Source organism: Aspergillus viridinutans (assembly GCF_018404265.1).
Source record: "Aspergillus viridinutans IFM 47045 DNA, scaffold_10, whole genome shotgun sequence".
In the NCBI taxonomy this organism is placed as follows: domain Eukaryota; kingdom Fungi; phylum Ascomycota; class Eurotiomycetes; order Eurotiales; family Aspergillaceae; genus Aspergillus; species Aspergillus viridinutans.
This window is the reverse complement of record NW_025091226.1, coordinates 44,496-68,889: the sequence shown is the minus strand read 5'-3', so window position 1 is coordinate 68,889 and position 24,394 is coordinate 44,496. Positions and strand designations below refer to the sequence as shown.

Sequence of the window (24,394 nt, the reverse complement as noted above, 5' to 3'; positions counted from 1 at the left end):
TAAAATTAAGGCCTAGCTTTTTGCTGTTGTTACTGATTAAGCTTAAGAGATATGCTGGTGTATATTAGCATATCATCCTGCATTTCAGAGATCCTAGTTCATCTTAAACATTCGATAATACCATTCATTGATCTGTGCATACTAATAAGGTGCATTCATGGTGTGTCAGTTAACACAATGAAGCCATCGCGAAAATCTATCTTGGATCATGTCGAAAGAACCAAGGCTGGCGGTGTTGGTGGTTTCCATTACTATTTTTGTCCTGGCGACCACCTTCGTTGCCCTTCGTTTCTACTCCAGAATCGTGATAGTCAAGAAGTTCGGGCACCACGATTACTGGAGCCTTCTGGCCTGGGTACTTTGTGGATCTCGTCTGTGGCCAAAACGTGGACTGACGCTTCACAGATCATCGATTTTGCCTTCTCATTCTCCTTATTCTACGCAACAGCAAAGGGCCTCGGACTTCCTGCAGCTGACATAAAACCAGAAAACCGACATAGCATCATTCGGGCTACCTTTGCATTCACCGTGCTTTATGTGAGTCCGCTATGAGACCCAGCTGTGATGAACTCCCAGATGACCTATGCTCATCATGCCCCTTAGAACCCAGCTTTAATGACAGTAAAGACATCGATCCTTGTGTTTTATCTGACCTTCGCCAGAGGCGAAAAACTTTTTCGACTGGGAAACTACCTGACTCTCTTTGTAGTTAATGTATCTGGCCTCGCTTTGACCTTCCTCACTATTTTCCAGTGTCGTCCAGTGGGTTCCGTCCTGAAGCCAACACTGCCGGCAGCGGCGTCCTGTACCAGTGTGATCACACTCTACTTGTCCAGCGCACCAGTGAATATAATCACTGATATTGCTATCCTATTCCTCCCAATGCCTATTCTAACCAAGATGCACCTGCCGCGGAGGCAGAAATTCATCTTGATAATCACATTTGGCTTCGGCTTTTTTGTGACAGTCGTCGACGTGATCCGGATTGTGTACCTTCAGCGTGCTCTGACAGAGACTCAGCTAAGATCTCAGTCGGGGCCTATCCATAGCGGCTCTCTGATCAGCGTTTCATGTACGATCTATGCCACCCTCTTGTCACGGCACGTCATGCTGACCTCTGATACACTAGCTTTCACTGCATTGTCATTCATGTGGTCCGTAGTGGAGGCCAATATGTCTGTCATCTGCAGTTGTGTCCCACTCCTTAAGCCGCTCATTGCTCGCATCATGCCGCGGATGATCGGCCTCAGCGGCAAGAGGCACGGGAGGACAACTGGTGCGGAAACCCCTCCTGACGAGATACCAGGCGTTGGTTCGTCCACGAATATTCGCTTGTCCGCCATGGCACGGGTAAACCGTTCCGGACCCTGCGGTGATCGCCCCGTCTCCTCGGATGAGGGTGGGGATGATAATAGTACAGATAGTGTTGTCCAGCTACGTTGGGATAGCCGAAGAAGAAAGTCACGTTTAGGCTCTTCTCAAGGAGTTCCAGGAAAGTCTTTAATCCTGCTTGGCACACAACATAGATCTTCGTCCTAATGGTTCATTGTCACAGACCCTGAATTAAGCGGAGTCCGCTCAGGGGACTCCCAGCCCGGCGCCGCTTTGATTGAGTTTGTACGGATGAAGGGGCCAAAGAACATGCTGAAACTCAATAATAGAGAATCCTTGGCACCGATAGCCTTGGTCACACTCAGTTTCTGGCTGTGGGGTTTCTCATACGGGCTTCTCGGTAATTTGACCGGCCATCTTCAGGCTGTTCTCGGACTCGATACCTGGCAATCCCTCGGCATCCATGCCGCATACTTCAGTGGCTACTTCGTTAGCCCAGTAACGCTTGGTCGCTGGATTTTGAAAGGATGGGGCTATAAGGTTACACTGATCACAGGCCTATCTGTTTACGCCTGTGGGACATTGATATTCTGGCCATCTGCCGTTCTCTCGTCTTTTCCTGCTTTCATCGTCTCCAATGTCGTCATCGGTGGTGGATTGGGGGTCCTAGAAACCGCTGCCAATTCCTTCATCGCCTTATGCGGGCCACAGGAGAACGCCGAAATTCGTTTGAATATCTCACAGGGCATTCAGGCTATCGCAACGGTTGTTTCGCCACTACTTTCCGAGAAAGTCCTTTTCAAGAACGTGACAAATGTCTCAGCTCTAATCAATTCACAGTGGACGTATCTCAGCATTGCATTTTTCGACCTACTTTTAGCTGCAGCGCTGTACTACCTACCTATTCCAGAAGCACCTGACGACGACCTTGAGCAGATCGCAATTCGCTGTCGAGGAGACGGATCGAGCAAAATACTGGGCGTTCCAGTCATCTGGCTGACTCTATCTTTGGGTGTGGGCTCACTATACCTCTATGTCGCCGGCCAAGAGGTTGTAGCAACAAGCTTTGAGTCTCTGGTGGCGGCGTCTAACATCAGGTAAGAAATTATCACTATCTCTTTTCTCTATGATTAACTCAATCTTCTCCATCACAGTTCAGACCTTACACCCTTTGACTATGTAACAGTTGGTCACACAGTGTTTGCTGTTGGCCGTTTTCTGACTGCTTTGGCCCTCTGGTTCCTGAAACCTCGGTGGACTCTGATGATAGCATACGCTGGCATGGTGATTTTCTCCACTCTTTGTCTGAAGACGTCTGGTTTGACAGCGGTAATCATGGGCTTGATGATCTACCTGTTTGAGAGTGGTGCTTTCAGCACCCTGTTTGCCATTTGTCTTCGTGGTATGGGGAAACACACAAAGACAGCAGCCTCTCTTTTGGCATCAGCTATCGGCGGTGGAGCGTTTCTACCTTTTGTACAGCATGCAGTGTCCACGTCCCATGGGGTGTCCTACTCCTACAGCGTCCTTGTCGCTATCTTTAGCACCGGGGCCCTCTTTCCATTATATTTGAACCTTGTACCTGCTGCTACAAGGCAGGTAGACCCAGTGCCCCATACCTACCAGAACAGTCATCAGCAAGTGAGCTCCAGAGAAGCAGATATGTCCCATGGCGAAAGATAATCGAACTGTTCCGGCGGACAGTGCAGCTCTCCCAGGACAGGCCTAAATGAATATTACAAGTTGCGATTACCAAGACTGGGTGTATCACTAGGCAGACTATATTTTCGAGTGTACACAGCTACAGTGAATTCTCTGAGAGATTGCCACTGTCCGTTGTATGCGAGATCTGCGAAATTAGATGGCGGATCTTATCTAGTTCGACTTCTGCGCCGCGGCCTTTCTGACCTTGGCTTATCTGGGCTTCTTCACTCTTTCTTTCCTCATCGGATGGAATTCCGAAGGCCAGGATGATTAAGTGGTCGTAGGTAGCGATATCAAGGGTGTGGGACGAGAACTTAACTTGCGAGTAGAGCTGCTCAAACCCGTGGCGCGGCTAGACCACACGAGACTGCAACATATGGCGGCATGCTCCATGACCAGAGCCTTCGGCTTTCCCGTTGGCCCTGAAGTGAAAAGGGCATACACGGCATTGTCCGGGCGACATTTAGGTGCTCGCCACATCGCAATCTCGCTCAGGGACCATCAGGAGCTGTACTCGTCACTCACCCAATCGTATGTGCACCGTGCGACTTGATATAATTAGCGCGAATACGTCTACTGTGCAAAAGGACGGTGTTCAAGTCAAGCACGTAAAGACGCACCGCTATGTAGAAAAAACCAACAATGGTGGCCACATTATAGATTTCCTGTGCCAAGTCGCTCGCGGGCTTCTGGGGATGGGTTGGACAAGTTCGTCAGGTCAACGACAGGAATGCCCATGAACTGGCCGGGCTTGACTCATTCCGGCATCTCAATATTGCCAAACCGGGCCTCAAGGGATTTGCGTAGTCATTATTCAGCGGGAAGCCTGCGAGTATGCTAGGACTTGCGAAAGCTATGTCAATGGCAGAGCAGGGAAACCAAGATAGCTCTCTTCTATTTATGCTGAGCTGTGCATGGTAGAAGACAGTTGCCCCTTGTTTACAAGGCGGCCTGGAGAAAACGGTCGAACCTCAATTATTTGGAGGATTGATTTCTGCAACTGAGCCCGCATAGGCATCGTAGCCTGAAGGCCCATTGTCTACTAAGAAAAGGGAAGGGGGAAGATCGCTCTCGGGTCAGCTAAGTCTATCTCGTACAAAGTATATCACTGTTAATCTATGACACGAATATGGTCTTCGCTCGACTTAGAAGAATGATTTCTTCATCAATAGTCGCCGCAGACTAGACTAATGGAACGAAGTCCTCTTTCTTTATAGGAGAGGTTCTCAGGGTAATGAATTAATTGATTATACCCAATTTCCTTCCTTAATAATGTTCTGATCCTTATTACTCAGAAGACGAGATAATTTCCAAATAGCGGGAGACATAGACAGCCCCTCAAATTGCGAAGTGAGCAACAGCACATGGCCTCATATGAGTCCACCAATAAAACAAAGCAACATCTATCCTAAAGAGTAGCCAGTGTACTATTCACAGCCAGGTTCGCCGTTGCAATTTCCGGGTATTGTGCCTTGGGGTCGAAATTCAATCTCCTTGCATATTCACGCTCAAAGACAAGGCAGTGCGTTGATCCACCACTATGGAATGCCCCGATAAGATCTCCCTTGGTAATAGTGCTTCCTTCAGTAGTGCTATCTTCCCACTGGCAGGTGGATACCTCGGACATTCCAACCGGTACGAAGCCCACTAATCCAATCTGTGAGCCATTTTCAACATTTGTGTCAACAATAAGAACACCGCGTGCTGCTATGTGAGTGATATAACGCTGCGACATATCTGGGCCAGCTGGATCAGGTCCGCTCGAACCTCCTAATCCTGCAGCACCTGTTTCGGCAAAGTATGTTCCATCGATGAGGGATCGGTATACAACCTTGCCGTTGACAGGGGCATTCCAGCAGTGGTAAGAGTCTGCACTCAGGAAGGCCTGATACACAGTACCGCCGACAAATTTGTCAACATACTGGCTGACTCTAGTATCCTGCGTGGCTCCTAGCATATCATGCAGCGAATATGGTATGCCCTTAAGCCAGAAGGTAGTGCGGCCCGAGACGTCGGTGTCAAATGAAAGAGGGAACGATTCGCAAGCATTGACAAGGGCCGCGTTTCCTACAGGGCGGACACCGGCTTTAAACTTGCGCGTAAAGAATGCATCCCAATGAGGATAGTTGAAGAAGTTCTCCTGCGTGCCGCCCGGGGGGTGTTCGAATAGTTGTGTAAACTTCCTCTTACTACCAGGTGTAGCATCATTTGCCTTCTTCTCCAACTGTTGGACTGCTATGTCTGAACTCCAACCAGCATCGATCAGTGCTTGGTTTCCACCACCCTCCTCCCCAGTCCTTCCCTTTGGATTGCTGAGGAACTCATTCCATTTATTCAAGATCGCTTTCAGAGACTCATTTACTCTGGGATCGAGGAAGAATTGACGACCGCTCTCCGTCCCCATCGGCCAGTCAACGATGACATTGAATGGGAACCCAATAAGACCGCTGGGTACGTCGGGGCTGTCCACCAAGAAGTACTCTGGCACTTCAGTCAAGAGGGTATTGAAGAGATATAGCATGGTTTTGTAGTTCCGGACTTGTTTCTTGAGTGTGGTTGGGTCCCTATCGTATGGGGCCTTGTCAGGGACCTCGTCGAACATGGAATGGGCAAGCATATAGAGGGTTGAATTGTTTTCAATTAGGTTCCTCAATGCGTCGACGGGGTTCTCCTTGCCATCCCTCAATCTTCGGGGAATTTCTGGCTTAGCCTTTTCCAGAAGGTGAGATAGCCAGGCTCGGCGAAGTCTAACGTCCTCAGGCATCCAGTGGCCGTAGCCATGAGTGGCACTCCCGGTTGCGAGCCCACCCAGGCCGGGCTTGGCGTACGCAGATAGGTAGAATTTCTGCATCTTCTGAGGAATAGTATTGTATCTGGGTTGGACAATGGTGCAAGGGAGAAACTTGATGTTTGAGATCTGGGAGAGACTGAATTATGCGCCTTGACTTGGGTTATTCTTAATACTTCAATCTCCCAGTATAGAGTAGGCATTACATCCAGTCTAACCTATGGTTACACGTACTTTTGGAACCTGGGAACCCTGTGATCTATTACGTTTACATGCAGAACACGCAGCATCATATGCACGAAGTAGCATCCTCCCGGCATTTCAGCTGAAACGAACATAGCCCACGTAGACGGCACGACCCACCTACGAACCCGGTCTTCTGTGAGTTTCAAACCATGGTTGCCCTCGGTACGAACTGCGTCCTAACTCACTTGGGCTCTGTACGTAGTCTAGAATTTCACTTTCATTACAGCCTTATATACTTTCTCAGGCAGCAGGACATTGAACACTCTGAGCCTAGATTAATGCGTCTAGAACAGGTCTATGAAATCTCACTACAACCTAGCGTAGGGGTTCCAACAACGGTCACCTTTCCCAAGAGGAGCTAACTGGCAGCTAGCAAGTCAGTCTTTACATCATGCATGCCTTCCAACATATGTTATGTCACATCCGCCAGTTCAGCTGATGATGAGTGTGGCGGCAGCTGTTGTTTTCAGAGTAAGCTTGGGATGTTTGCCAGTTGGTGTAGTGTGGGAAAAGAGGGGCGTATGAACACCGCGAATTGACCTGGGGAGCCGGAAGAAGCAAATGGGCGGAGGAAGCACGGTACTTGTGATGTTGCAATGCTACAGTTACTCACATTCAGCAGAAAAAAGTATGGGCCAATGAATGTAACATCATTTATCTCAAACTTTCAATCAACTGTCTTAATATATGTACTACATCACCTGGAGAAATGCTTTTTATACTATTCCCTACACAATGACTAACATATATATGCTTATTTTTAATTATACACAATAAACAGTCTTAAGAAATTTTTGTGCATGTTGCTGTCCAGTGTATGGAATGTTTCCAAGTTTATATCTTCAATGGTTATACTGTGGCGATCAAAATTATATACTCATGACCAAATGCAAATATCAGTGTGCTACCTTGTCTCGAGGAATAGGCATTGCACAGAATCTTTTTTGCTCCTGTGCAATTCTATGCTTTTGATACAGACTCGAGCTCTTTTTGTAGAGTCTTCCATGATTCAATCCCCCTCATTGCAGCAGTCTCTGGTTGACTGAGCCTATCCCGCATGCCGCGGTCAAAGATCTCCATTGACACCCAGCCTTTGAAACCTATCGCCAGGATCCAAGCTTCGGCAATGTCGGCAATAGGCAGATAGGCACCATGGTCATGCTCAAAAGGAAATGGTCGTGCATGTTTGGACCAAGTAAATTGCGGCGCCTCCCCTTCGACAAACCAAGGGTGATCCTTGGAGAATGGAGGATCGAATCTTTCGCCATCAGATAGCTGGAGAAAGAATATCTTCTCAACGGGGCAATTGGCAACAAAGCGATTAAGTGATTCACGAAGGGCTTTATCAGAATCAGGGAAGCGACCCGACGCGGCGAAAAGGTCACCCCATAGCTTCGTAGCTTCATGAAACGTGTCTAGACATAGACCGAAGTTTGGTCGATTGACTTCGTTGACATATTGCAAAGCGACCTCCCAGGTAGAGCAGTGTGTTCCCCAGGACAGATACTCATATGCAATTGATATAACCGGCTGCTCCGCGCTTCCGATATCAGCCAACTGCTTTAGCTCACTGATGACCACGTCTCTGTCGCCGATAGCGTCTGGTTTGTAATTTGAAGGAATCTGCAAATATGACGCGTTAAGGATTCTAGCGACCGCAATCCAATGCTTGGCCTTCTGTAATCTGTCACTAAGAGGCGATCTGTCTCCTTCGTAATTCTCGAAAGGTGCCAAAGACAGGATGTCCAAGTTGAGATTTTGGCATAACACGCGGATCTTCTCAGCGCCCTCGAGAATCGAAATATTTTGAGCTTGAGAAAAAGCTTCCAACTCGAAATAGACAATTTCAATGCCTTTGTATCCGGCTTGTGCTGCAGCCTGAATTTTGTGGTCCAGGTGATGAGAAGGGTGTTGGCCCAGAGATAAGCTGGCGATAGCCAATTTATTCGAGAGCATGATGTGGGCGTCTGGACAGGGATAATGACGAAAATTCGGCTGCTAAGATAAGAGAAGCCAAAGCAGGACTTTTATTAAAGTTACAAGCAACATATATAACAGGGGGGGGCAAACGCGGGGTGAGTTCGGATTCTGATCTCCGCGTGGCAGATGAGACGGACATGACTGTCTGTCTCCACCGGAGGTGTGAGCATGACCTCAGGACTACATGGTATTTTCCAGAAGCCTGGTATGGCACTGTCTTCTCAAAGCCACTCAGAATGCTTTCAAATGGCTGCTCCTGGAAAGCGTTTTCCGCATCCTGCTACTGTTTCAAGAATGACGGATCCTATAAATCCAGCGCAATGCTCCAGGCGAGCTCTGTTGAATCATCACCCATCTCTGCAACCATCACTTATCTCTGCAGATTTGTTCCATATTTCGTTGACAATCAAGTACTCTCAAAATGGTATCCGCTGTCCTTCCCCCAGCTTCGACAAATATTGAAGCCACTTCGGACAATATCGACGCCGTCAATGTCCTCAAGGCAAACGCAAAGCAAGCCGCAAAGGACCTGTACGATGAGTCCGAATTCGATAAAGCCAAGGACAAGACAGGTTTCCGCCAGTTCAACGATGCTTGTGACCGAGTCAAGAATTTCTATGCTCAGCAGCACACCCTACAAACAGTGGCATTCAACTTGAAGGCCCGTAATGACTTCCACAATAAGACCCGTGCATACATGACTGTTTGGGAAGCAATGGAGAAACTGAACACATTCATTGACGAATGTGACCCCGACACCCAAGAATCCCAAATGACACACCTGCTCCAGTCCGCTGAAGCTATCCGCAAAGACGGCAAGCCACGCTGGATGCAACTTGTTGGGTTGATCCATGATCTTGGCAAGCTCCTTTTCTTCTTCGGTGCTCAGGGCCAATGGGACGTTGTGGGAGACACCTTCCCCGTCGGGTGTGCGTTTGATGATAGAATCATCTTCGGGACTGAGTCTTTCAAGAAGAATGAGGATTTTGCGCACCCAATCTACGGCAGCAAGTTCGGCATCTACTCCCCTGGCTGTGGTCTAGATAACGTCATGCTCTCTTGGGGACACGATGAATACCTTTATCATATCGTCAAGGAGCAGTCGACCATTCCCGCTGAGGGACTTGCTATGATTCGGTACCACTCGTTTTATCCATGGCATCGCGAGAATGCCTATCATGAGCTTATGAACGAGCATGACAAGAAGATGCTTGAAGCTGTACGGGCCTTCAATCCGTATGACTTATACTCCAAGAGTGATGAGGTGCCCAATGTTGAAGAGTTGAAGGTGAGAATCATTTCTAAATAACGCCACTTTACACAGCTGTGTGCTAATGTGATTCCAGCCATACTATCTTGAACTCATTGATGAGTATTTCCCAACAAAGGTTCTGAGATGGTGATAGCTCCTCTCCATGGATTTCTCTCTAGGTTTGGAGTGTTTATATGTGTATGACATAGATGCAAAGTATTGAGGCCGCTCGAATGGCCAACACGGCAACCCAATTTATGATTTGATTTCGCTCGTTAGAACTTAGGACCAATTCAATTTCTTCGCAGTATGCTATTCCCTCTACATAGAAATATGGGCTCAAAAATGAAACTCTTCTGTGATTCCGGATCTCATATAGCATTTGAAAATCAAGTCAGGCAGGATACAGTAGCCGTGACTGTTCGATATTCACGACTTGTTTCTGGGGGTTTTCAGGCGAATACTCGTTTGTTTCAAAGAGTAATGGCAGAGAGATTCGTTTCTGAGATCCCTTCATCTTGGCCTCTATTTGACAAACTACCAGTACGGATACATCAACTTCTAGGAGGGGATACTGGACTTGGGGTTTCTCTCTGAGACTACATGGAAACTCACAATCGGCTATTCAGTAGGAGTCCGTTAGATGAGGCGGAGTGATGTGATCTCTACTCTTCTAGGTTTTTCCAATTGAAAGTACGGCAGGCGCTGTCGGAAATTATATTCCTCTGCAGCTGCAATGTTGTCATGAACTCGTGATGGGAAATGAAATAAATTCTATTGGCCCCTCCTATCCACCTCCGTGGCAAACTTTCCCCAGCTGTGGGGCCCAATAGGAGAAAGCACCGGAATGCGGGGTGCTTATGATAACGCATTGATTGGTGCTCGGAGACCTAACACCGCCCTAACTGTTGAGTACCTGAGATACTATGCAACCTCCAATTTGTTGACCGTGCGAACAAAAGCTCTTCTGAGGAGAAGAGAGCTCGGAATGCAAAGGGCACATCTGAGACGAGTTGCAACCACCCTAAGATTCTCGACAATGGAGTAATTGATTTTCCAAACACCCGCAGCACGAAGCTATTTCGGTTCTACGCAAAAGTCTATGTAGTATTTGTCCTTGGAGTTGGAATATACGAAGTGGCATAATCATCTTGGCTAAGAAGCCGAACTCTTTGTGCTCTCTGTGTACCTGATTAAAACCATAGGCCAAGTCGATACTGGGGTACTCAGAGGTACAATCTAGTTTTTGACGGTTCTTCCATCAAAGTAAATCTTCTCGCCGCTAATAAGACTTCGCTGCAATGCTTGCCCGATAGAAACCGCTTTGACGGAGCTTTGCAAGCTTATTGGAGGTGGGGTGTTATCCAGACAGCAAGCTGTGAACTCATAAGCCTCAGTAATGAATGCTTCCCGGAACCTCTCATAATAATGCTGTGGCAGCTCACGTCTGGCCCCCAGTGAGTCATGAATTTCAACATGATTCTTTCTCACTTGCATATTCACCCTCACAGAACCTTTCTCACAGATGATTTCTGAGGTGTCCTCCTGTCCAGCCGCCATCATACGCGAACAATACAAAGCCGCTATCTTCCCACCCTCGAACTCCACAGTCGCGATTGCATTATCCCGGTCGTTGCTCGCCTCTAGCCCTGGATGAACGGCACAGACACCAACTGCCTGCAAGCTCTTGATCTGGCGGTTTTCTCCCAGGAACCAAAGCATGAGGTCAATGTCATGAATGGAACAGTCCACGAAAATACCGCCACTGGTCTTCGCGTACTCGACGAAGAATCCTGATGAATCATACAGATCTGCTGTTTGCGATCGGAAAAGCACTGGTGATCCGAATTCACCCTTCTCGACCCTCGCATGGGCTTCGCGGTATGACGCATCGAATCGACGAGAGAAGGCACACATCACTTTTTGCTGCGGGTATGTTTTGAGGGACTCCTCGTACGCGGAGACCACAGATTGGGCCTAAGCCATAGTATCGCTCGTCAGCATCAAGTCTTCACAAGGATAAGTGGCAAATCAACACACCACTTCAACATCAATGCTCAATGGCTTCTCGCAGAGAACATGAAGGCCTTTCTTAATTGCTTTCAGAGCTTGCTCTGCATGCACAGCCGTGATACTCGCAACCACAACCGCTTCCAGATCAGCTTTTTCAAGCATTTCATCGTAGTCCTGGAAGATTTGCACCCCTTGAAGGTTCTCCGCTGCCCATTCACGCTCATTAGGATCGGGAGTACTGGCAGCTACCACGTTTGCGCGGGCAGTGAACTCATGGAAGTTGATGGCATGGCGCTTGCCTGTTTATGGTTAGATATACTGCGAGTACCGCGAGGGTGCGAATGCCTACCCATACGGCCAAGGCCTGCGATACCGACACGAAGTTTTTGGGCGACCATTATTGCGAATCTGATATCAAGAAAGAAAGATGTCTCAAGAGCTTGAGGAGATATAGAAAAGGTAAGTACGGGGTCCAAGGCTATATACATAACGAAGCGCAATAGTCCTGTGGTTCTGGTGTGGGACCTTTAGCTAAAGTTTTCGGATTTCAATGTCCGATAAGAATATACAAAATGCTACCAATTATGAATAGGCTGGTCATGATTACCTGACTCCCAAATTCCTGAAGTATACCAGTTCCGCGGGGAAATGGATCCGAGGTAAGTAGAAATCAAAATGAGGGGATAGTTGGCAGAAGCTATGTACTTACTAAGTAACTGGATGTACATTGAGGTTCAAAGTAAATGTCTCCAACCAAACCCCCTCCGATCCCTTTCGGCCGTATTTGGATTTTGCCATGGTGTGTTCAGGGAGCAATTTCGCAGTGCTCTGTATCAATAACGGCATCCTTCTCCTGCAAATCATCACTCTCAGTACGAGCGATCCGCGTTGCGTCTGCCCAACTCATGTCTTTTCCTGCATTGTGCTTGATTTCAAAGAGCCGATCAACTTGTTCTAGAGACAATGTCGCAGTCTCAACGTAGAAGTAGTATATGATTGGGATAAAGCAAAAGTTGAAAATGGCGTAGAGCATATAATACCGCCACTGGATGTTTTGGATGGCGGTAGGGGTGACCACCACAACAACATAGACGAAAAGCCAATTGACTGTCGTGGCAAAAGACGTGCCGATGTTGCGCATTTTCTGAGAATTGATTTCGGCGGGGTATATATAAGGGATCGAGAGCAGCGACATTCCGTAGAAGACGTAGTAGACGAAAATGAAAACCACGGCCATGATCGACATACCCTTGTTGTCTGGCCCGCCGTATCGCAAACCCACAGCAACAAGAGCAAAACAAAGGCTACTGGCAGCCACGCCCATGAGCATCAGCCTCTTTCGCCCAACACGGTCGATCAAGAGAGCGGCAATTGAGCCCCATAACATGAGCGACATGGAGTCCACAGCGGACAAGATCAAAGCCATGCGATTGCTCAGACCAACTGATCGGGTAAGGACCACTGGGAGGTAATATGCGATAACGTTGGTACCTCCCACCTGTTGGAAGAATGCAGTACCAGCTCCCAGAAGCATACGGGGAAGTGTTTGCTGCTTACTATTCCGAGTGAAAATTTCTTTCAGGGCCACCGACTGCTGCACTTCAGCCTCATGGTGAACACCAGCAACTAAACACCAGCAACTAAATGTCGAATCTCACTGGTGACAAAAGGATCGTTATCTGGCTTTGATAAGAGCCTGGCGAGAATGTTTTGTGCCTTACTAACGCGATTCTTCATAATAAGCCAGCGAGGCGACTCTGGTGTCACAAGAACTAAGGCAATGGTGATGATGGCAAAGAAGCACTGGAATGCCAGAGGAAAACGCCAGCTCACATCTGAGTGCGGAATAAAGGTAAAGCCATAGTTCATCCACTGCATCCAGGTGAGCGATTTGGTTTGATCATTTGAGGCTGATGAGTACTGACATTCGTAATCACAATGCCGAAAATATTTGTGACTAGCTGAAAAACAATGAGTTTACCTCGATCTTTTGGCCGCGCAGTTTCTGTCTGCCAGATAGGTATAGCGATGGTATTCAGTCCGTTTCCGATTCCTGCGACCACACGACCGATAATCATCTGCGCGAGAGAATATGAAGCCGTTTGGAGGATTGCACCAATGATCAAAATCGCGCAGCCGATGAGAATACATCTTCTGCGGCCCAACTTGTCACCGGCATACATGGACCCGAGTGTTCCGGTAATGCAGCCGATATCGTATGTTGCCACGATCTGACCTTGGATCGTAGCTCCCGGGAAGCCGAAGGTCCTCAGAAAGGGTTCATTGTCCAGGAGACCACCAAAAACGCCCTGGTCATAGCCGAAGAGAAGAAACCCAGCACCGCAAGCAGCAGTGATTCCATACTGAAGCGCTTTTCCCTGGGCGTCCTTTAGGAACATGGTAAAAAAGGGTAAAAAAGATGATGGGGTGGTATCAGTATCTATGAGAAAGAGCGAGATAGCATGTCCAATTCGAAGTCCATCCAGGCAATGCTGGACTAACTTGATTTATCTTAGATTTATGTTAGACCAGTGATGCAATATATGAAGGGTGAGGATATAGCGACACCCCCTAGTGCTACAGCAACACTCTGTAGGTTTGAACGACATCCCCTTACCTAATCAGGTAAGGTGTGATCATGTGATCAGCGCAAAATTAGATTTTCTGTGGTGGACTCCGCGGAGGATGAAAACATTTTAATTTACTATATAAATTTGATGACAGGATTCGCATGTTTAGTTCCTTCTAATTATATATTCTAATTATACAAGATTCTAACTAATCAGAAGCCTCCATTCTTAATATCATGCCACTGTAGTAAGCCTGCTATTTCACTACGCGCCTGGCCCCCCTGCCCCTAAAACTAATGATCTTGCTGCTCTGTATCTTGATGAAATTAGTTTCTATTACTTAGGGAGAAGGCTTCCTGGATAGCTTCTCAGTAGCTTGTTAGCACTAATTAACCAATCAGATCAGGGAAGGGCTATCTCGTACGCTCAGGTAATAAGTGTGTATATTGTCAGTCATCTTTCTGCGCATTAGACGTGTTAGAAGCCTTAGAATTAGTATTGCTGGAACCGCTGCTATCTGAGCTTTTATAACCTTAAAGATAGGCCTCTAGAGTCACTATAATAGGTAATTATAAGCCTCTGTAGCCTTGCGTTGGATCATGTATACTATATACTATAGTAAGGTGATGTTAATCATAATACCCTACTACTAAGCCCTAGCCCTGACCTAGCACTAAGCCTAAAGTGCTTATCACATGTGCAGAAAAAATCCACTTTGCGGGAGGTCACATGATCATGCCTTACCCAATTGGGTAAGGGGGGTGTCGTTCGAACCTACAGAGTGTCGCTGTAGCACTAGGGGGTGTCGCTATATCCTTGCCCTATATGAAAGCAGATCAATGTGAAGATCAACATCCGTGGAATCCATTCACCGAAAGCCCGAAAGTCATTGCCACACCGGGGCCGAGCCAGGTTTATGACTGATTGGATCTGCAGAACAGCCGAACTCCACATACGGCAAGTCATTGGAGCAAAACCGAACATCCATACACAAATCAATGATTAGTAAAATGGGATTTTACAATTTTTCTGCCAGCAATAAGCACCCAACTGTTTTTAGATTTCAATATCTCTTCCCTTAGGCATATCCGATCATTACAATAATATCCCTATTGCTTAATATGCATTTAGAAAATCGATATTTTTATACGAAATATATGGTAATTATCATCATACTTGTCTGTATCTAGATTATTAATTTAATATCTTACCCCCCGGCCCGGGGAGGAGGGGGAAGAAGAGGTTTAACGTTCATTTTTAATAATTGTCAATGGTTAGTAGTATATATATATATTTCTGTACTACCTTCATAACTAACCCCTGACAGAGATGATTATTCCCTTACATCTCAAAACCACTAGATATCAAACCATCACATAGTAGGGATATCGACTCGCCGTATCAAATCATCATATAGTAGGGATACCAAATGGTATAGGAAGGTAATTCTACTTCGGCGGAACTCCGAGCGGTGTACAACTTAGAATAAATCAATTTATGTTTTCTTGGTTTTGTCCCAACAATCTAACGACCACCATTGCGGGGTAGTCGGCATACCCCAGATTTTTCAATCTCATTTGCATTCTGCTCCTGCGGTTTCCATCTTGACAGTGGACAGCACAATAATGAGCTCTATGAAACAGTATGTGAAGCGACGACATGCCACTATGGCATGCATCTCCTGTCGGGAGAGCAAAGTGAAGGTATTTCCTGCCCCAGATTTTTACTCTTTGCTAAATTAATCAAAAAATAACAGTGTGATGGCGAAGTACCATCTTGCTCTCATTGCACAAGCAAGAAAAAAGAATGTCGCTATCAAGCTTTTGATAAGAGAAAGTGAGATAATTATACTACCCATACAATCGCGATGGAGCCATCATGAGACTAAGACTTCACCATGATCATAGGTTACCTCTTCGTGTCGCAATAGAGCTGCTGACCTGCAGAGTTGATCAACTGTGTCAATTTATTCATGAAAATGGCCTTCAACCCCCGAAAATGCCTGCTGATAAGGATGCTACCCTGCAAAAAATTCTTGACACCCTTGGAATGACACAGCAAACCGTCAGCCCAATCCCTCCTCCGAATAATGCAACCACGAAGCCTCCAAGAACGGTCAAGCCCGATGAGAATTCTTTACCTACTTCTACGATGGCCCCATTTTCTGTCTCTTCAGAGAGTTTCGGGGACAGGACCTTGGATCAACAACATGCTACCAGTCCGCCCTTAACTGAGCAAGGTCACTGTTTACCGGATTCGGCTTTGTCGTCAATTCCACAACCCAATGGCTCTTCAATCATTGCATTTGAAGGTGATCAGTCCGTCTTGAGTCTCTTTGCAGAAGACAGCCCGGGCAGTATATTCAACGCCTGGCTTTTTGACCTAGACTTCGGTACACACTTTACGCCGTATGCGTCCGACATGCTGCAACAACAACAACAACAACTTGTCTTGAGCTCTTCGCCCGATGATGGACTTGCTATACCACCAACGGCCCAAGCAGAGTCTATCGAAACTGTTTATAGCGAAAGTAGCTCTACCCTTCTCAAGGAATCGGCCAGCACCTCCGACATTGAAGGCCTGGTTGATGAGATCTCCGACCGGGTTGGTACCTTAAAGATTGGCCCTGGAGGGAAGACACGTTTTTATGGGCCAACATCCACCTTCAATTTGAGGGAAATGCCATCCCCGGACAGTTATGAAGCCGATCGGCCAAACCCCACCTATCATTATGGGACAGAGGAAGAAATTCCTGCGTCTGTGGAAGATCATCTTCTCGACCTTTATTTCACCTGGCAGGACCCGTCATTCCATGTCGTTGATCGACATATCTACGAAGAAGCAAAAGAAAAGTGGAAAAACAGGGAAGAGACTCCTTTCTATTCAGAGGCACTGCGGAACGCAATGTGAGTCACTTCTATTACCAATGCCCTCCGGAGCACCCGCCCTGACAGTTTCCAAAAGGTGTGCGCTTGGTAGCGCTTTTGAATCTCGATACCATCCGACTGTTATCACGTTCCCGAAGACGCTTGTTGAGTTTTTTGGCGATCGTGCGAAGTCAATACTTGAAACAGAATTGGATTCTCCTTGTGTTGCAACCATTCAAGCAATGGTCATCTTGAGCGGCCATGAGATTGGAAACGGAAGAGATGCAAGAGGGTGGCTATATAGCGGTAAGTCCACCTTGAAACCTCGATGATTCCATTCAAGAAAACTTACTTGCTGCCTAAGGATCGGCGCTGAGGCTGGCATTCGATCTTGCTTTGCACCTTGACATGTCTAGCTACGTGTCTGCGGGGATGATGTCGGCTGCCCATGCAGAGCTTCGCAGGACAGTCTTCTGGACCGCATACGTTGTTGACCAGTTTGTCATACCCTCCCACTACGTGTACTTGAGTACGTAGTTTGTCTGACTATTGTCTAGTCAATTAGGATTCCATCTAGGTAGACCCTTTCGCACCAGCATGGAGGATGTGACGGTTGGAAAGCCCTGTCAAAATGCAGGTTCCAGAGGGCATTTCGAATGGACACCCTGCGAGCCGTCGTCTTCTGCCAGCCGCGACTCTGGCTTGCTGGATATCAAAGATGAGATCAGCCAACAACTAATTTCCCTCTGCGAGCTGATGGCCCCATGCGGGTATATCCTGTAAGTATCTTTGTCAATATCACGTCCGGCCCTATTGACATTCCCAACAGATACGGTACCTCCAGCATCTCAAAAGAGGTTCTCCAAGAGCTCAATGCGAAAATTGTCGCCCAGCTCCAGAGGTGGAAAGCTGCCCTTCCGCCTATTTTACAGATTGATCTTGACAACGTCACCTCGCCATACCTTCCGCATGTGCTGCTTCTTCAGTATGTACCTTGTTTTCTTGCCACATCTCCTTTTCCTCCAGTCTAACCAGCACCAAAGCATGCAATACCACCAGAACATAATCTACGCCCACAGACCATGGATATCAAAAAGCTACCTACAACCGCAACCACCAAGAGGACCCGGATATATGCACGCCCGCGAAATGTGCATCCAATCTGCCATCACAATCTCCAAAATCCTCAATCTGTACGAGTCTCACTACACGCTCCGTCGAATCAATGTACAAGCAGTTTCCATCACATCCTCCGCCATCCTATTCCTCCTCTTCGCCGCCGTCTCGAATTACCCCTCCCGCTCTCAAGACAATATCTCACTGTATCTAACGACATGTTTCAGAGCCTTGGACGAGTTCGCTCTTTCCTGGAAAAGTGCCCAGAGAGCAAAAGACCTTTTAGTTGGTTTACAGCGTCAATGGGATCTACGGACGCGGTCTAATAAACTGCGACAGCAGGCTGACGGGGCGCTGTTTACTCCGCGGAAACGGTCCAAGACTTCTAGCGGACTTTATCAGATGGCGCCTGTTTCTCATGATTAGGGTCTTAGGTAGACTTTGATTTGGATGGTATGCTTTTAGGTCAGAGGCAGGGCTCTTTCGCGGAAGATATCATCAGGATATCTCTTGCTTCAGCCCTTGATGCTGGTCGTTTGGATCATCACAGCAGCAGGTAAGCGAGTATATCATTTGCGGACCTTGGAATATGATAAATCATGTACAGAGTATGCTATATCCCATTTTTGGTTCTGTTATATAGAACCAGTTCACAACTTTCACTTCTAGTATTGAATATCTTTTAATCCTGCCCAATGCTCCCTAATAATCAACCTACAGTCCTAGTAATAGTATCATGCACAGAGTCAATATATCCCATACTAAATCTATATGGCTATTACTCCACCTAGTAATAGTGTTATGCGTGGAGCGCATATTTCTCATACTAATTAGGGGTGACTGGATGACCAGCCTGGTTGTCATGTCAGAACGGAGCGATGTCTGAGATCATCTACCCGGGCAGTCCAGCAGTAATGTGCAAACTCACCGTGAATCTGGACAGTATGCTGATCGATCTTGAAGATCGTTTCACTCCATAGATTAAGTTGCGGTGCCTGCGCTGATCCCCCAACCATTAGGTGGCATTCCTGGCTGTATCAGACCACATCCCGAAGGAGATCTGTCCCTTGACTAGATCAAGGAAGAGGTCAAGGGGTGGATGCTCTTTTATTTAAGATATCCTATCTATACCCAGAGGTAATTAAGGGACTAACAGTTAGGTATTGCGTGTGTGTGCTGTCATCACTATCCGTGATGATGAAGAATACGAATTGGGCTAATAGCGAACCCTCATCAAGCAGTGGAGTTCTGCCACACCAGTTAATGAAGAGAGCCTACAAACAGGTTGCCTTGAACTCACTGTGTGTAAGAATAATAGTGTAGTTAAGGATTCTATGTTTATGTGTCCTTTTAATAAGCAGAGCCACATATTTTATACTCTATGTTTAGAAAAGGCTTAGATGATGGCCAGCATAGCAAGGACGGGGATAGATATCAGAACCTGCTGTACGCTTCCCTGTCCTTTTCTCTGCTTCACCTACCCTGTGTAAGGGTATACTAAAATAAGCTTTTAAGGCTTGATATAAACCTGCCTATCCTTTATGTAACTATGATTAGTGGAAGGAAGATATTAAACTCTATGTACTATGGTTAGTTAGCCCTCGAAGCTGCTGGGAGAGGTAGAGAGTATGATCTTAAACTTCTAGCTTCTTCTAATGATATTAGAAGTTACAAGGAACCATGCATGTAGGAGAAATTACAGTCTGGAGCTAATCCAAAGCTACATTTCTTCCTAACCTGCCTGAGTAAGTTTTCTCAAGGAATATATCAAGAAACAGAGATAGAACTTCTTTATGGAGCATATGTATTGTGCATTGATCAGTGCACATGGCTCTGTAGGCCCACATCCAATAAATACCACTGTTTGACTGCTATATCTCTTATATTACTATTACACTCCGTTATTTTATATAAACCTGGTTTTGATAGCTATTACTATAGCACTATCCTATTTCTAGACTGACGTAGTGCATCGCGATGAGCCACTGGTCTCCTATATCAAGATGATGTTCCGGACTGGGTACTTGCTGGGAGAGAGGAAGCATGAGTAATAAAGCTTACTACTTTAATAGATAAAGGTATAAAAGTAGATGATGATGAATAAAAGGAGATATAATTATTAATTTATAAATTATACCTATGAAAGCATATCCCTAAGGTTTTAATCTAGAAATTAGGTAAACCTTACTATAGTAATACATAATATTACTAGTAAGCTAGCAGCTTATGGCTAGGGTATAACTATAGTAGAAATATAGATCTAAATAAGTAGTTATTCCTAGTAATAGTGTTATGCATGGAGTCCATAATTCCTATACTAATTAGGGGTGATTATAAGGTCTCTAGAGTATAGAGTCTATAGCTACTCTTATCTACTCCTAGAGTCTATAGTTAGAGTCTATATCTACTTTAATACTAGAGTCTATATCTACTCTATTTCTAGGAGTCTATATCTACTCCCTTTTCTCTCTTTTAAAGTTATTCCCTATCTACTCCTAATAATCCTACTCCTGTACTTACAGAGGTTATAAAAGCTAAGGTTTTTATAAATTATTATTATTATAAGATATCTATAGTTCCTCTATTTATATTATCTATTATCTTATATATAGATTAACCCTTACTATTATGACCCATACTATTTACCTAAAATAGATAGGTAGATATTACTATTATATTAATAACTATATATATGCTACAGTGAACTCCCTAAATTAAGAAAGGTATATAAAAGGAAGACTACCCTACCTATATATTAAGTATACTAGGAAATATATTTCTAAAGTTTAATATAACTAAATGTTTAGTATACTGCTTTCAGTCATCTGTTTTCATACCTTGTGATGCTTGCGGAGTACTACCGCAAGCATATTATATTATTAATGAAGATATATATAGACCCCCTTGTCTGACAGGTTAGGAAGACAAGGATTAGTCTTATTATTAACTAATCTACTGTTTTATTATACTATTTTTGGTCTAATACTTTATCCCTTATTGATTCCAAGTCTTACCTAGTCAACAGGCTTATCTACCCTGTCCAGTGGATTATCCTTACACTAGCTAAGTATATGTATAAGTATCTTAAGGCTATAAGAAGCTGTCTAACCTAGATATAAGATCACTAAATAAATATAATAATTAAAATTATTATATGACCTTATATATGACTCTTACTACTTAAGGAATACTAGATGGAAGCTACAGCAGATAATACTAGTCTATAAGAGATATATAAAATAATAGAGGAAGGAGCTATGTAATTCCTAAAGGAGTTATATATATAGGTATTAATTATAGAATATATAATATTACTAGATAGCTATCTACTATACTAGGGCTATAAATAGGTTCTAAACTCTAAACACTTATAGATATAGATCTTATAGGAAACCTATAATTTAGTATTAATAGGCCACCCTAGGAAGAATATACTATACTTAATAATTACTTAGAACTTCTATTAGCTGGAACTCTCTATAGATATTTAATAATTTATAAAGAACTATAATAAGTGTAATACTAACTATATATAGTATAAGTAGTATTAAGGATTATTAAAATCCTTACTAATCCTAGATTAAAAGTAGCAGGAGATTACTATTAACTTTATTATTAAGCTATCTACTTCTAATAGATATAAAGATATAATAATAATTAGTAATAGGCTTAGGAAGGGTGTAATCTTAGTACCCTATAAATAAATAAACTCTAAGATAGTAGTATAGCTATTAATTAACTAGTTTATTAGTTACTATAGTATTCCTAGTATAATCATGTCACACCCTGGGATCCGTCTCTGCTGTTCTCTGCTAGTTAACGACTTTGGGAACAGGGTGATATAGTCCCTGGACTATATCTGATACTTGCCTAAGGCCTACCCTCTATGGTAGCCTACTATATACTAACCCAGGTATATAGTGTTGTGTGATATAATAATCTAACTAGGATCTAATATAATCTAAAGGTATAATAATCTTATCTAAGATTAAGGATAATAAGAATAATAATAGTAGAGATAGAAGTAAGGCCTATTAAGGATATATCCTTAATAGTAAAAGAGTAACTAATAAATTAGACTAGTAAACTTATACTTAAGTAAGTTATCTTTATTAAATATAAAGAATTAAACTAAGATCTCTAGATATAGTAGTAATAAGCATCCTTATATAGTATCTATAGCTACTTCTTTAACTACTCTTCTAGAGTAATTCCCTTAGTAATTCTTTACTACTCCTTTAGCTACTTCTTTATAGTAGCTAGATTAGTAGCCTCCTCTTACCTACTCCCTTATCTTATTATAGGAGTATCTAATTATATAACCTAAGGCTTAGCTATTTTATAAGGTTATCCTCTTATAGGGTTAACTAGCTAAGACTTACTAGTATTTCTATTAGTGCTATAATATCACTCCCCCTCTTTCATAGCTTTTATTCTTAAAAGATATAAGTAGTGTGTGTTTGCCCCCTTATTTCTATTTTTCTTATTTTTCTTATTTATTATGCTTTTAGCTAATAACTTCCAAAATGCTAGTAGATAATGAGGCTTATAAAAAGAATTATTTATCTTAGTATTATTTAATTCTTTAAAATAGTATCCTTAATAAGAGCCCTTGCTCTGTATATATCTATCTTAATTTATTATATATAATAGATTCCTATTCCTATAATTATGCTGAGTGCACTTATTATAGTTAAAAGTATAAGAAATAATTTTATAGTAAATATAAGTAGTTAAAAGTGCTTGGGGAATGCAAAAAGATCTAAAATAAAATTAATTTAACTAAAAATTAGATTAAAGCTTTATTTATAAAATTAAAATAACTATATTATTAAGATAAATTCTTAAGGAAGAGAAATAATTAGATATTAACTTATAATATTTTAGTTATAGATTAGCTTAATAAAGAGAATCCTCCTATTCCTTCTAAGAAGCTAGTCCTTACTACTACTTATAATAATCTTTCTCTTTCTTAGTTATAGAATGACCCTTCCCTCTGGGTGAATATTGATTTTTCTGTAAGTAATATTACTAAATAAGTTAGTAGTAACTTATTAGGTTCTTAATAGGCTCCTATATATTTTCTAAGGTATTATAACCTTTTTATTTTATAAGATAATATAGTTTTCTACTAACTTATTTATAACTTAGGATTTATTTAACTTTATATTCCTGTTCTATGTTATTATTAATTTCTATATTTTTAGTAATTTTTGCATTTTCTGGTGCTAGTTCTAATAATAAGATATAAAATACTAGATAAATCTATAATATACTTTTTAGTAGTTATAATTTATAATTAACTAGCCCTTTCTTTTCTTTAATAATAAAGGGTCTAATTTTCTGATAATCTAGTTTCTAACTTAGTTATTTTATTTTAATATTTCTATAAAGTAGGTAAACTTTCCCTCTTTTTTTAAGGTCTAGAGTACTCCTATACTTCTTATTATAATATAATACTATTCTAAGGTTTATAAACTTAATATCTCTTAAGAGTTAAGTTCTTAAATAATTAATAGTATTTATTAAATCTATAGCTTTATCTACTGTTAGTACTTTATTCTATAGTTCTCTAGTTAATATAGGATTATACCTATAGTTAGTAAAGAATGGTGTTTCTCCTGTTATTAAGTAAATAATATTATTATATGTAAACTATGCTATTAGTAGGTAAACTACCTAATTATCCTATTAGTAATTTATATAGTATTATAGATATTACTTAACTATCTAGTTTACTTATTCTATCTATCTATTAGCCTATAGATAATATGCGGTTATGAGTCTCTGCTTAATTCCTATTAAATCTATTAATAATTACTAAAACTTTAATGTAAACAGCTTATCTCTATCTAATATAATATATTATAGTATTCTATAGCTAATAATTATATATCCTATAAGTAAGCTCACAAGCTGCGATACTATTATATTTATTATAGTTAGGATTAAATAGATAAATTTTATAAGTCTATTAGTAACTATCATTAGGTAATTATACCCTTTTAACTCTGGTAAAGGTCTAATAAAGTTAATAGTAATCTATTCCTATAGCTTCTTTAGTATCTCTAGTGATTATATCTTACTATAAGGTTAATATCTAGCTAGCTTATCTCTAATATAAGTCTTATATTACTAAATATAGCCCTGTACCTTCTATCTTATATTTAGAAAGTAATAATTCCTTAAGATAGCTTTAGCTATCTTCTTAGTCCCTATATACCTATATATTAGGTTATTATAATGCTTTATAATAATCTCATTTCTTATATACTTAGGTATATAGATAAGTCCTTATAAGTAGATTAATCCTTATTTATYTATTATAAGATATTTATTTTCTATAGAATTTTTAAGCATCTCTTAAATAATCCTATTCTTTTTTATTTCTTTAATAATTTTCTAAATTAATAGATCTTCCTTCAACTTAATAGTTACTGTAAGAGTGTAGTAATTATATACTAATAATCTATCTTTCTATTACTTTAATATTATTAGTTTAATTATTTTCTCTTAAAACTTATAA

At 42.8% G+C, this 24,394-nt stretch overlaps 7 protein-coding genes across 7 annotated transcripts; 3 read left to right on the top strand and 4 right to left on the bottom strand.

Moving 5' to 3' along the window:
• Positions 1 to 208: 208 nt before the first annotated feature.
• Aspvir_001739 (uncharacterized protein) lies at positions 209 to 2,433 on the top strand (the record flags this gene model as incomplete). Its single annotated transcript, XM_043273347.1, has 5 exons — positions 209 to 355; positions 406 to 537; positions 604 to 1,072; positions 1,130 to 1,399; positions 1,556 to 2,433. The coding sequence occupies 5 exons, from the start codon at positions 209 to 211 to the stop codon at positions 2,431 to 2,433; spliced, it is 1,896 nt and encodes a 631-aa protein (XP_043129282.1).
• A 2,011-nt stretch (positions 2,434 to 4,444) lies between these two features.
• Aspvir_001738 (phosphatidylserine decarboxylase family protein) lies at positions 4,445 to 5,887 on the bottom strand (the record flags this gene model as incomplete). The annotated part of the gene is made up of 1 exon (XM_043273346.1): positions 4,445 to 5,887. The coding sequence occupies one exon, from the start codon at positions 5,885 to 5,887 to the stop codon at positions 4,445 to 4,447; it is 1,443 nt and encodes a 480-aa protein (XP_043129281.1).
• A 1,143-nt stretch (positions 5,888 to 7,030) lies between these two features.
• Positions 7,031 to 8,026, bottom strand: Aspvir_001737 (sugar phosphate isomerase/epimerase family protein; the record flags this gene model as incomplete). The annotated part of the gene is made up of 1 exon (XM_043273345.1): positions 7,031 to 8,026. One exon carries the CDS (start codon positions 8,024 to 8,026, stop codon positions 7,031 to 7,033), a length of 996 nt encoding a protein of 331 aa, XP_043129280.1.
• A 445-nt stretch (positions 8,027 to 8,471) lies between these two features.
• On the top strand, positions 8,472 to 9,453 carry Aspvir_001736 (inositol oxygenase; the record flags this gene model as incomplete). Its single annotated transcript, XM_043273344.1, has 2 exons — positions 8,472 to 9,338; positions 9,397 to 9,453. The coding sequence occupies 2 exons, from the start codon at positions 8,472 to 8,474 to the stop codon at positions 9,451 to 9,453; spliced, it is 924 nt and encodes a 307-aa protein (XP_043129279.1).
• Positions 9,454 to 10,541: 1,088 nt separating this feature from the next.
• Aspvir_001735 (uncharacterized protein) lies at positions 10,542 to 11,713 on the bottom strand (the record flags this gene model as incomplete). Its single annotated transcript, XM_043273343.1, has 3 exons — positions 10,542 to 11,279; positions 11,343 to 11,614; positions 11,665 to 11,713. 3 exons carry the CDS (start codon positions 11,711 to 11,713, stop codon positions 10,542 to 10,544), a joined length of 1,059 nt encoding a protein of 352 aa, XP_043129278.1.
• A 407-nt stretch (positions 11,714 to 12,120) lies between these two features.
• On the bottom strand, positions 12,121 to 13,714 carry Aspvir_001734 (uncharacterized protein; the record flags this gene model as incomplete). The annotated part of the gene is made up of 3 exons (XM_043273342.1): positions 12,121 to 12,941; positions 13,037 to 13,187; positions 13,241 to 13,714. 3 exons carry the CDS (start codon positions 13,712 to 13,714, stop codon positions 12,121 to 12,123), a joined length of 1,446 nt encoding a protein of 481 aa, XP_043129277.1.
• Positions 13,715 to 15,883: 2,169 nt separating this feature from the next.
• On the top strand, positions 15,884 to 18,294 carry Aspvir_001733 (fungal specific transcription factor domain-containing protein; the record flags this gene model as incomplete). The annotated part of the gene is made up of 6 exons (XM_043273341.1): positions 15,884 to 16,791; positions 16,850 to 17,058; positions 17,117 to 17,281; positions 17,330 to 17,531; positions 17,582 to 17,737; positions 17,832 to 18,294. The coding sequence occupies 6 exons, from the start codon at positions 15,884 to 15,886 to the stop codon at positions 18,292 to 18,294; spliced, it is 2,103 nt and encodes a 700-aa protein (XP_043129276.1).
• Between the last annotated feature and the right edge of the window lie 6,100 nt (positions 18,295 to 24,394).